General features: G+C 33.0%; 1 protein-coding gene across 1 annotated transcript in view; it reads right to left on the bottom strand.

Moving 5' to 3' along the window:
- Window positions 1-8,909, bottom strand: part of LOC139493470 (protein mono-ADP-ribosyltransferase PARP14-like) — a 55,642-nt gene extending 46,733 nt beyond the window's left edge. The window contains exon 1 of the mRNA XM_071281877.1: window positions 8,333-8,909. Within this exon, the coding sequence (XP_071137978.1) occupies window positions 8,333-8,522 (190 nt within the window). The 5' untranslated portion in view covers window positions 8,523-8,909. The remainder of the gene's footprint in view (window positions 1-8,332) is intronic.
- Between the last annotated feature and the right edge of the window lie 3,672 nt (window positions 8,910-12,581).

Raw genomic sequence — 12,581 nt, 5'->3', positions numbered from 1 at the left:
GAGATGGGGGCGGGGGGGGTACAGGCGAACGCTTAAATTTGAACACCCCCCTAATAATATTGCTCGAGATGAAAAATCCGATTCATTCATGTATTTTTGCACATAAATTATGACCCGTTCATATAATGGGGGGTGGGGGGGGGGGGGGGGGGGGGGGTCTCATCCCAATTTCCCGGTTTTAATGAGTAATGTATTAATTGAGACACATATTTCCATATGCTGATGCCGCTGGGATGTTGCTACATATAAATGGAAATTTGACTATAGGAAAATTAAAATCATCGCGTTTGTCATAAATGATCATAAATTTGGTAATTAACCTACCATCGGTAGTAATTTCGAGATAAAAAGTCTGACCCTGTGAAAATCAATAATGATCAATAATGGGTCAAATTTTCTAGTGGTGATTGACAGGTATGAATTAATGTTGATCGAGGCTTTTGTGGGGAAAGAATTTAGAAAAGTAGAAAAGTTATAAAGCTTATTTTCAATTGAATTGCAAGAATCGAAAACTTACAACCTTTTCAGATAAACGTAATTAATTGTATTTGAGCTTTTGTTTAATAGTTATTAATTACTATCCATGTCTGTCACGGAATACAGAAAAACTAAATAAATATGTAAATCAAACGGAGTATAGGAACCACGCAAGTTTATATTTTCCAACTATTATTCCGATTTTCCGCGCAAACTTATAAAGAAATCATAAGTTTACTGTAAACTGTTTTTCATTTAATTTTTAAATTCTTAAGGATTTGCCGGAATTGTAAGTTTTCCCATTATTATTACACATGTGTATTATACTTAAGCTCTAGGTCATTTTGAAATATATAACATATTTGCCTTTGGTAAATAAAATTATCAAACTGAGAGACAAGTGCTTGTGGGTAGAAATTGAAAGATAAACTGAAAAAAAAAATGATTTGTGTAAACAACTTCTGATTACAAAAAAGGCAATGTGCATAATACCTAAGTAAAAAAGTAGCCATTATGTTAAAAAAAAAATGATCGAAAAAAAAGAATACAGAAATGAGAGACCTATACATGATCATACATCCATATATCCTTAAATGTGTCGGTTATTACATTTATTTAACAAGGCAGACGGGCATATAAAACATAATTTTTATTTTAATGACATGTTGATAGATTGTGTTCTACATTGTTAATATTTAGGTATATAACATTTAGTGCATCAGGATCTTTTTCTTTGCTTAAAAGAAGGAATTGTACAATAAGGCATTGAAAGCATTCTACAAGCTACGAAAGGACTTCTTGTCACTGAATCCAAATATTAAAAACAGCCTCCACGTATTTGATCATACAATTAAACCCATTCTTTTATATAATTCGGAAATTTGTTTTTATTTTAATCCCTTCGAAACAATTAAATTCTCAGACTTCTACAGTTGATTTAGCTCTAGGTCACAGTGACGACAGTATATATAGTTTTCCGAAATATATATAAGACAGTGTAATATCATTGGGATAATAACTAAAATCAGAAACGAAACCAACGACCTATTAAATGACCCAGCTTGCGGACGTGATAGAAAGCACTGTTGTTTTTAAAAAAGGCACACATACATATATCTAAACTGCTAGATGGAAATTTGGAAAAATATGAAACTGCTACAATATTTTTGTTTATAATTACGCCGGAGTTGGATTATATATTTATAAATTCCATCGGGGAAAACATAATATCAAACTCGTGTGTCTTGTGTGAAAATTAAGCTAGAAAAAGAGGGGGTGATACATTCGCATTTTCATTGACGATCGAAGCCCATGAAACAGCTATTGTGATCTATTGTGTGTTGGTGTGTATGGAATTATATACTAGGATAGATTGTGGTGGGAGAGATGATTAAATCCATGTTTGTAGTCATTTTTCAATTATTTTTTGTAATGTTTACGTTTGAATGGAGACTTTTCTTACCCCCAAACTGAACGGTACACATATATAGTCTATAGAGAGAGATTTTCTTTGTTACTAAGAAAAATGAATATTTGTCTAACTCTTACAAAAAGATAATATTCTAAAGAGTATACCTGCATTTCAACTGAAATTGGCTGACTCCTTCTTGTGGTGTGGGACAAATCATTCCGTAGCAAATCTGATATAAATTGGATTGATTCTCTTTTGAATCGAAACCTTGATCGTATCTGTCTATCACTAAGGGTGGCCAGCTCTATCCTATCGCGATATACTCGCTGTTTTCGCAGTGCAAACACATTACCAAACAATAACTGGTTTGCCATCTTTGATTTAAACTGACTGTTAAATATTTAATGTTACCCCTCGGGCTTAGTTAAATCTGTTACTTAACTGGGGGAACTATATATAACTGTCAGTTTACTGCTTGTTAACTTTTGTGCAACGCTTTTAATCCCTCGTTAAATTTAACGTCGCGTTAAAGCCGAGATAACGGTTAGTTAAATTTAACTAACGTTCGTGCAACCGGGTCCAGTAGTGATCAAATTGATATATGATGTTTTGTTATTTTTGGGACATCAATATCCTGAAATATGTTCAAGAAACCTGCATTTCTATATTAACACAATCAACTTATCACTACTTGTGAACTTAATTAGACAGTTCATATCAACCAATTTGTTATGAATCCGCAATGAAAGTGTAAATGAAGCAATGCCTTTCTTAGGAAACTTCTGTTAAGAATGACTGCATGCTTCAGGCAGTTCAGAGATATTCTTACAACTCTCTAGATTTATGAAAACCTTAGCTAATACAACATGTACAATACCTGTAACATTCGCAAAGCCATATATATACAGGAATATTTATTTATTTTTTCTAACCATTTTGCTTTAGAATATTTTATGTTAGATTATCATGATTATGAATAATACTTTGAGATTCATTAAAATGTCTTCTTATTTCTAGTTTTCTCTGTAATTTAAGTCATCAAAGCAGATATTCAGTCAGTTATTACTTTCACTTTTTGATAGTTTAATATTCATATTTATTATAACTATTTTCTGAAATTTTTGCTATTACCTTACTTATTTTGTGACAACTTTCTTTCTTACCTTACTAGACTGAGAGAATGTTATTTTTAAGAAGAGTGAGAATACAAGAAAGTCATAATCGAACATCATTGTATAGTCACTGTTACATAAAATTGGTACTATGTTCTTAGTTGGAAAATTTTAAACAAACAACCACATTCATTCGAGATGATGTTTTTCAATTGGCCTTTAATGTCAGGCATCAAACAGGTACATGTATTTTTCAGCTACCTTTAGCGTCAAATTAGTTAAAATTTTATCGTGATTGTCAAAATATCCTTAACATAATTCACCAGAGGTCTCTTATAATTATTATTACCATTACTTCAGGGGAGAAATTAACATGATTCGTTAAAATCAGTAGATTTTTTTATCATCTAAAAGAAAGTGTACATTTTATGGTCATCCACTAAAAATAACCGTTAACATCATTTAGCAAGAATTTTTACCTTTATTTGTCATGAAGGTACCCCCATTACGACCCTCTTAACTGAGGAGCTGCAACATGGAGTATATATAGAGAATAATACATGGCAAAATCCGTATCACAATCTGTATCATCCCCAGATACCAATATCAGCCTAGCCCAAGGGCTGATATTGGTCGAGGGTGATACGGCATGTGATACGGATTTTGCCATGTATTATACACTTTATTATATGTTTAAACAGGAGAGTATTAAGGAATTAAAATTGAGAATGGAAATGGGGAATGTGCCAAAAAGAGAACAACAACCCGACCATAGAAATAACAACAGCAGAAGGTCACCAACAGGTCTTCAATGTAGCGAGAAATTCCCGCACCCGGAGGCGTCCTTCAACTGGCCCCTAAACAAATATATACTAGTTCAGTGATAATGAACGCCATACTAATTTTTCAGGAATTGCTTACTGATCCAGACAACCTGGACAGGAATTACCTTCGGATTTTTGTTAGCCATGTTGTATAAGCTTTATCATAAATAGGAATTACTTCTCCATTTGAGGCACATTGGTTACCTTACAATTTAGGTCCTGTTGCCCATAGAAATATTTTGTTTATTGTATATTTTTGTTATTTGTTTGAGTTTTGTATGATACTATTTCAATGAGTTCTTTTTATCCTCCTTTAGTAATATGGTTGTACTGTATAAAACACATTTTGAAAAAACCTGTAAATAAATAATAAAAAAAGTAACAATAAATCAACAATTTAATAACAAGAATATAGAATAAAAACACTTTAGTCAGAATCACTACTGTCATAAATGACCCATTTTCTTTTTTTCTGGGTTTGTCTCTGATAATTTTCTTTTTCTTCAATGGGATTTCCATAATTAATTATAACATTCCCCTTTACAGTAGCACCTTAAAGAATGGACGGCACAGAATAATTCTCAGACATACGGACAGACATATCAGTGTTTTTTTTTAACTAAGTTGCTAGATTTCTTGCAATTATCTACATGTATATCATTATGAATATCAAGTACTTCATAATGTTCGAAGTTTTCTATGTCAAGCAGTGTGTTTTCTATCATTTCTTGCGACGCTCTTACTAAAACCATGTCATCATCATCATCATCAGGAATTGTATCAACATTATTCAAGTTAGCAGTACTATCACCTGGTTGAATAGTATTCTGATTAATATCTGTAGTACTATCTTGGTTTGAAGTGAATGTACATAGCACCTTTGACATATCTTTTTGTTGTTGAAACGAAGCACTGGAGTAATTGTTTATAGAACTAAGGCTTTTATGGCCTGAATGTTTTTTTAACTAAAGTGTTCTGAACACCTGCATGGATAAGTGTTATAATGCCTGTTTTTCGGGCACTATGATTGACTTTACGGCCCTGTATACCGGCTTCATCTGTCATAGATTTTATTATATTAGATAGTGTTTTTTCCCATTGGTTTGTTTATAAACCATTCATCACCATTTATTGTTGATGCCAACATAGAATTTGGAGTCATCTGCTTTCATTTTCTCTGGACGCTTCCCTGCATACATCAAATACAAACGAACTGGACATCTAGGATCACCTGCAAAAAATACATAATGTTATAAAAGTGAGAGAAAAAACTGTGTGATGTATAGTTAAGGCTTTTCTTTTATTCCCTGACTTTATATTTTACTTTAAAAGTGCAGTTTCTAAGTATATAAAATATATATGTTAAGTATATAAAATATATATGTATAGTAGAATTTCATATTGTGTTGTAAGTCTTGTTTACATCAACTTCCAGACAGTACGATATAATGTTTATTTTAATATAAATGCACATTGTGTATATATTATATTTGTCAGTAGAAAATCTAACTCTGACACTGTTTGGTGTAATTTTCAGACTGTACATGTTAGTAATGGCTGAGAAAGTGTGCTAACACTAGTGTAGCAGAAAGATGGAGAGTGAAATAATTTATCACACATTGGGGTTGTCAATGAAAAAAACAATGTATCATAAGTAATATACATGTAGCTATAAATATATTATCTTTGGTCATCTCAACTTAATTGCCTTGCTCACTTTCACCATACTGTCTCAAGTGAAAAAATTAATCTCATTGAGATGACCATCAATAATCTATACATATTCTTTCAAGCAGGGTTCTGATTATGCACAATACATGAAAACTTTTTATCTACCTTTATTTTCAAACATCTTGGCGGAAAATGCCCTTGCTTCACTCGTTGCACCTGACCTTGTCTTGGTTGCCCCCTCTGTAAACTCCAGATACTTTTCTCCTGCTGATGTTGTTTTTTGGTCAATATCCCTCCATCTTAAATTTTCATGTTCCAGTCTTGTTGCATGTTTAAGAAAACAGTGTTTGTTAACGCTTTTTGATTAGCTGAAAAAATAAAAAACAAATTATTTTTCAAATAAATTAATAAAAATTAATGTCAATCATTATCACAGCATGTTTTATGTCTAAATTCTTTTTAAATAAAATAGATTATTTTGTTAATATTAGTCATAAAACACAATGCTCAACAACCAACACTTTTTTGTGTGAGATATGGGACTATTACATTAGTCCCAGGTGAGATGAAGCCTACAGGTAATATTTTTTTTGCCAAAATAATAAATGTTAAACTACAGAAAAAATATTTGTACATTTGTTTAACGCCAATGAGGGATATGCATGCATCGTACATATACAGTAACGTTATTGTTTTTCCTAGTTGGTCATAAAGGATAGCTGAATACAAGAAGATACATGTATCATCATGCTCATGTATGTGTCACCTACTATGAGCCGAAAGGTTAAGGTGAACCTTAAATCAGTTAGTATTGGAGATATGGAGAGCACAAACTTTATATCAGACAGACGCGTAAAATAAAAAGTATTTTAATGCGAAACACATCTTGTGGTCTATATTTAATTGCTTTTTTTTATCATTTTAATTGTGAACTCTAATTTTACCTGCTCCTAGAAGTTTCTTTTGATACAGTATATCAATTTCCTACTTTGTCAGTGGTTCAGCTTTTTTTGGTTTATTTCCTTTTCCATTTTGACGAAGTAGTTTTCTTTTAGACACTAGAACAACTCTTGAGTGCTTGCATTCCTTGTCTTTGATTAGGTTTATATTACAGTGTTTTTCAGTCAAAGTCAAATGTCTATTTATGCTGCCTTGAATTGATTTTAATGTGTCAGGTTCATAATCCCCCCCCCCCCCCCCCCCCATCACACTTCTTGGCAGTCATGAAAAATCTTGCTAGCAAGAGGTCAAGTTCCTGAGGAGGAATCTCATGAAATTCCCGTAGTTCATTTTGATCAGAAAGCCATGTTTTTAACTTGTTTACATCTGAATTTGTCTTCCTACTTGTATTCTTATTTCTCATTTGGTCGATGAATTCATCTATAGTCATCTGCTCAGCAGCACGATCGCTTTCTTCAATCCGCTGTTCCAGTTCTAAAACATCTTGAGCCAAACGATTCATTACATCTTCTCCCATTTGAATGCTGTGCGGGCTCCTTGGCAACGCCATGACATCAACAGTTGATCAATGTTGTTGTCTGCTGAATGAAAAAAGTCTGAGAGACTCCGTATAGAATACGAACGAGAAATCCGAATAGGGGTGCGATAAAGGGTAGCCATGCGATAAAGGGTGCGCATCAAAGTTGCGCGATATGGATAAAACAGCAGGCTATTTAACTGTCACGTATTCAAAACTACTGTATTTACTACTAAACATATGATAAATATATGTAGCATACATGTATATATAGAATAATAGGTAGTTTCATTTTTGATACTGACTATATCACGTGGAATATCTAGACGAGCCCGTTAGGGCGAGTTAAGATATCCCACATGATATAGTCAGTTTCAAAAACGAAACTACCTATTATTCTGTTTATCGGTAATTATGACGTCACACAATGTATTGCCTAATATTATCAGTGATACAGCCAGTACATTGATACTCGAAAATATTACGCAGTAAGATCAAAGGGAAAATATACCAATTACAGATAAATCTTAATTCCGAATAATTATGACATCTAGAAAGGCTATTTTATTTTTTGCTGTAAGGCGTCAAAGCAAAAAATAAAATAGCCTTACAAGACATCATAATTATTTGGACCTTAAGGCATCAAAGCAAATAAACAGCTGTGCTGTGAGCACATGATACCCCCTTCGTGTTTTCAAAGAAAAAAGTTCAATAACTTCTCAACGTCACATCAGAAAATTATAAAAATTAACAGGTAGCTTACCTCAATAGATATAAGCAATTCACAAAATTTTCATGAAAATGCTCATAGCATTTTTGAATTCTTGTCTTGTGTGTGAAGTTTTATGCAATAATCATAAATCGTTTCTAAGATACAGCATGACATGTGAAAAACCCCTCTTTTTTTTTACAAAACAGACTCAATAGCTCTAAAACAATATTTTGAATCATCACCAAAATGTGTGCAGATAATAAGATTCATATATCTAAGAAGTGTGTAAAGTTTGAAGTAATAATCATAAAATCCTTTTTGTGATACGGCGCGACAGACAGACAGACGGAAGGACAGATGGATGGACAAAAGGAAAAACAGACATTTGTATACGACTATATGTCCCTTCAAAATTAACACGGGCATACAAAAACTTCCTAATAAAATACATTCATATTTACAGTTCTCATATGTTGATTGCCATACTTAAATTATACAAATATGTCAAATATTTTAAAATTATTCTTTTAAAAACTGTCAAAACGAAAGTAGAATGTTATTTTTGTTGAAAAGCTATTTATTAAGACATCTTTACGATCTCAGTTTAGTTATAAGTCAACAAGTTTTAGAGGTGATTAATTAACACACCTGTCACAGACTGCAACTGAATAATCCATTCTTTATCCCTGGATGGTAGTGTAGCGGTTCTTGTCGCCAAGTTTATCCTTCTGGATTCGGGAAAACTTTTCTGTATTTGATGAAATTGAATTTCATTGTTGAAACCTCTTACTACAATACATTTTTCACAAATTATCTGTCGTATTTCAGCATTGTCCATCTTCTAAAATAGAACTTCAACTACGGTGATGTTTTTCCCATCGTCTTCCACTTTCGTTTTGAAGAAGTGGCGAGAAACTTAAATAACTTAGTTTCGTCCCCGGAAATGAACAATAAAAACTAGACCAGTTTAAACAGATAATTTTAATACTTCAGTAGCATTAAACACTATGTACCAACATTATAGGTTATCTGAGTTTTTTCTTTTCTTCACATAGTTGGCCGTAACCCAAAACATTGCCAAACATTTTCTGGAAAAAAGGGGGATGGGTCAGATTTTTTTTTAGTAATGTATGTATACATGTATGTTCTGCACCTTCCTCCTTTAGTAGGTAAGGAGCAACACCATTGGTTATGGCGTAAGAAGGAAGACACTTAACACACTGTAATATATCCATGATATCCGGCCTAACATTTTGTTTTAATTCTAATATGACGTGCTTCTTTCGCCCTTTTGAAAATCATTGAGGATTGGAAGAAAGCTATTGATGATAATCAATATATTGCTGCTGTGTTGATGGACCTCTCGAAAGCCTTTGATTGCCTTCCTCATAATTTATTAATTTTAAAACTAAAGGCGTATGGGTTATCTGAAACAGCTTAATTTAGGCTTGATGGACAGCTATTTAAGTAAAAGAAAACATTTGTGTAAAAGTTGGTATAGATATAAGTACCTGGAAAGATATATAAAGGTGTGCCGCAAGGCTCTATATTAGGACCTGTACTTTTTAACATTTTTTTGAATGACATTTTTCATTTTGTTTCAAGCAGTTCATTGTATAATTATGCAGATGACAATACTTTGTCATATTCACACTCTGATATAGACACTGTGGTAAATATTTTAGAAAAAGAAAGCTTAGAGCTAATAAATTGGTTCAGTCTAAATCATATGAAGGCCAACCCTGACAAATTTCAGGCAATAGCCATAGGCAAGAAAACTGAAAATAAAAACATTTCATTTAATTTAGATGGTAATATTATACATTGTGAAAAAGAAGTAAAATTATTGGGTGTAACAATTGATTATCAACTTAAGTTTGATGCCCATATTTCCAATATTTGTAAAAAGGCATCAAGACAATTACATGTACTCAAACGTATTGGTAAACATTTAACAAAATTAGGTAGACTTACTATATATTATTCATTTATAATGTCAAATTTTAATTATTGTCCTGTAATATGGCACTTCTGTGGTGATTGTAACACCAGAAAAATAGAGAAAATACAGGAGCGTGCCCTAAGATTTATATATGAAGACTGTTGTAGTTCCTATATATATATATCTACAATTAGTTAAATCAAAATTACCAAGCTTAGAAATCAGAAGAATTAGACTGATAGCAATAGAGGTATATAAAATTATAAATAAACAATGTCCATTATATCTACATGAACTTATTGAAATAAAAAAATGTAATTACTCTTTTAGAAAAAACAACATAGCAGATGTTCCCAGGGTAAGGACAACTACCCATGGGCTACACTCATTTAGATATGCAGGAGCCAAACTCCTGAACGAACTGCCAAATAAAATGAGGGAAGAAATGCCATTGGGTCAGTTTAAAAGTTTGGTAGGTAATTGGGAGGGCAGTTCGTGTCAGTGTTCTTCCTGCAAATCTCAATGAGCTGTAGATCAGTTTATTTATTTATCATGTATACTCTGGCTTTTAAATTATTTGGCATAATTTTTTATTTGTGTTCTTAAAGTCATAAGAAACGAGTGACCGGTGAAAAATAATGTTCTTCCAATTCTTGAACTAATGCATACAAACATCCTAAACTTCGTCTTCTGTGCTCGAATTTATCATTTTTTTCGTGTAAATTTCGTATAATTGTCATTTTTTTTCTCAATCGGTCAGTGTTGTTGTGAAAATATGGCAGGTAATTAAAGTTCGTGTTTTGAAGCCGAAGTTTAACGATTGTCACCTGTTTGTCAACAATTGACGAAAAATAAACAAAAAAGCATGGAAATTGAGCACGTGTTTAACATGTAAATTCAGATAATAGTTTATTTTAAGGACATCCATGCGTATTGTGGTCACCGGATTTTTACGAGATGGGTCACACTGAGGTCACCTTGCATACGGAAATTATGTCGGGGGAATAGCTTGCTGGAAGGAAGCTATTCAAATAAAGTAAACTTCTTCTAAATATGAATAAATTAAAGAATTTTCTTCAGAAAAAAGTATATGTACATAAGTTTTATAATGAAAACTATCCATTGAGTTATGAAAATCATATGCATTAATTTTTTTTGATTTGAGGTTTCTTATGACTTTAATGCTTGAATTACTTTTAGTGCTTTATAATAGCTATTGCATGAATGTTAGTTTATCTGCATTTTATGTTTGCTTAATATATGATTTAATTGTGCTTATTGCTGTGCTTGATAACATTATTTATTTTGCATGATGTGCTTTATGTTTTATGTGTTTTATGTATTGTGCTTGTCTTATATGTATGTCGGATAAAAGCTCTACAGAGCTTAGGTTGTATTGTTATATGTATAACCGACTTTAAATAAATCTTTTATGCTTTATGCTTTATGCTTTGCACATGAATAAACCCATTCTCTTCAGGGCCGTAACTAGGGTACGACTTCAGGGGAGGCAGGGGTTTTGGGCCGCCGATTGAGGCCCCTAAGAGAGGGGGTTGGGGGCATAGCCCCCTGCCGATTTTTTTCTCGCAGTAAAATGGCTAAAAATGACCCGTTTTCCTTCGATTTACTTACTTTAACATGTTTAAGAAACATCAGTATTGCTGGATCCTGGAAGCAATTTTTATGCAAACAATTAGTATCTGTATTTAAAGATATTTTTGTTAAAAATCAAACTGGTCAGTTAAAAAAACATATAAAGCAAGATCATAGAAAGCAAGATATTTTTTTGTCGAGGACCTTGAATTTCAATATTGTTGAAAGCTGAACAGACATGTATATAGCTACAACCAGGGACTTTCTAAACTAGTATATACTTAGTTTAGAAAGTCTCTGCTTCAACGAATTGGAGTGTTTAACTACTAAGACATTGACCATAATGTTCTCGTACGATCGGCCGGGAGACGTTAAAAAATGACCCAACAGCTGATTCAGCCGGTAACGAATTTCCGATATCATAAAAGATTCACAATACAAAGGATCGAACTTCCTCTTTTTAATGGAGCCCCTACATAAATGTGAATAGTTAAGTTTATTCAAAATTGTCGAAAGCAAAGTTTCATATGTGTTCTCGTACGAATACTGAATAACAGACGGACGGCCACACGAAAAAAAAATTATACTGAAACGGTTCACTTTCGATCAAAAATCCGGAAAATGACAGATATATCACGTATCATGATAACAGTGTAAAAACTGTAAACTTGTATTTTTTATAATATAAATTCAAGTTCTTCGTGTACATATTGTCAATATTTCATTTTATTACTTCAAAAAAAAAATTTTGGTGTAGAAAATTCAGGGGAGGCAGTTGCCTCCCCTGCCTCATAGGTATAGTTACGGCCCTGCTCTTCCAAACTCTTAAATGATGCACATGTTGTTACTTATTCATTTATTATGACTGTAATGTGTTGCAATGCGGAAATTGACATATTTGATATAGATACGATATCCGTTCAAATCGCTTGCACTGTAACTGGCGCTAGACCACACGACCACCTGGCCTTCAAAATGAAGCTTTCGGTGGCCGGGTGTTACATTTCCACGTCAGTTTTAATCAAGCATCGTACTACTGTACACGATATATAAGGCATGAAGATATAACATCTTCATGCCTTATATATCATGTACTGTAGTACACCGCTAGATTAAAACTGATGAGGAAAGGTAACATACGGCCAGCGAAAGCTCTTTTTTAGAGAGCCCAGGTGGTCGTGTGGTCTAGCGGGACGGCTGCAGTGCAGGCGATTTGGTGTCACGATATCACAGTAGCATGGGTTCGAATCCCGGCGAGGAAAGAACCAAAAATTTGCGAAAGCAAATTTACAGATCTAACATTGTTGGGTTGATGTTTAGACGAGTTGTATATACATTATGTACACAGCCATGTATCACCAT

The sequence above is a fragment of the Mytilus edulis genome, chromosome 10, assembly GCF_963676685.1.
Source record: "Mytilus edulis chromosome 10, xbMytEdul2.2, whole genome shotgun sequence".
Lineage (NCBI taxonomy): Eukaryota > Metazoa > Mollusca > Bivalvia > Mytilida > Mytilidae > Mytilus > Mytilus edulis.
The sequence above is the reverse complement of the archived record's forward strand: the minus strand, read 5'-3'. Positions and strand labels throughout refer to the sequence as shown.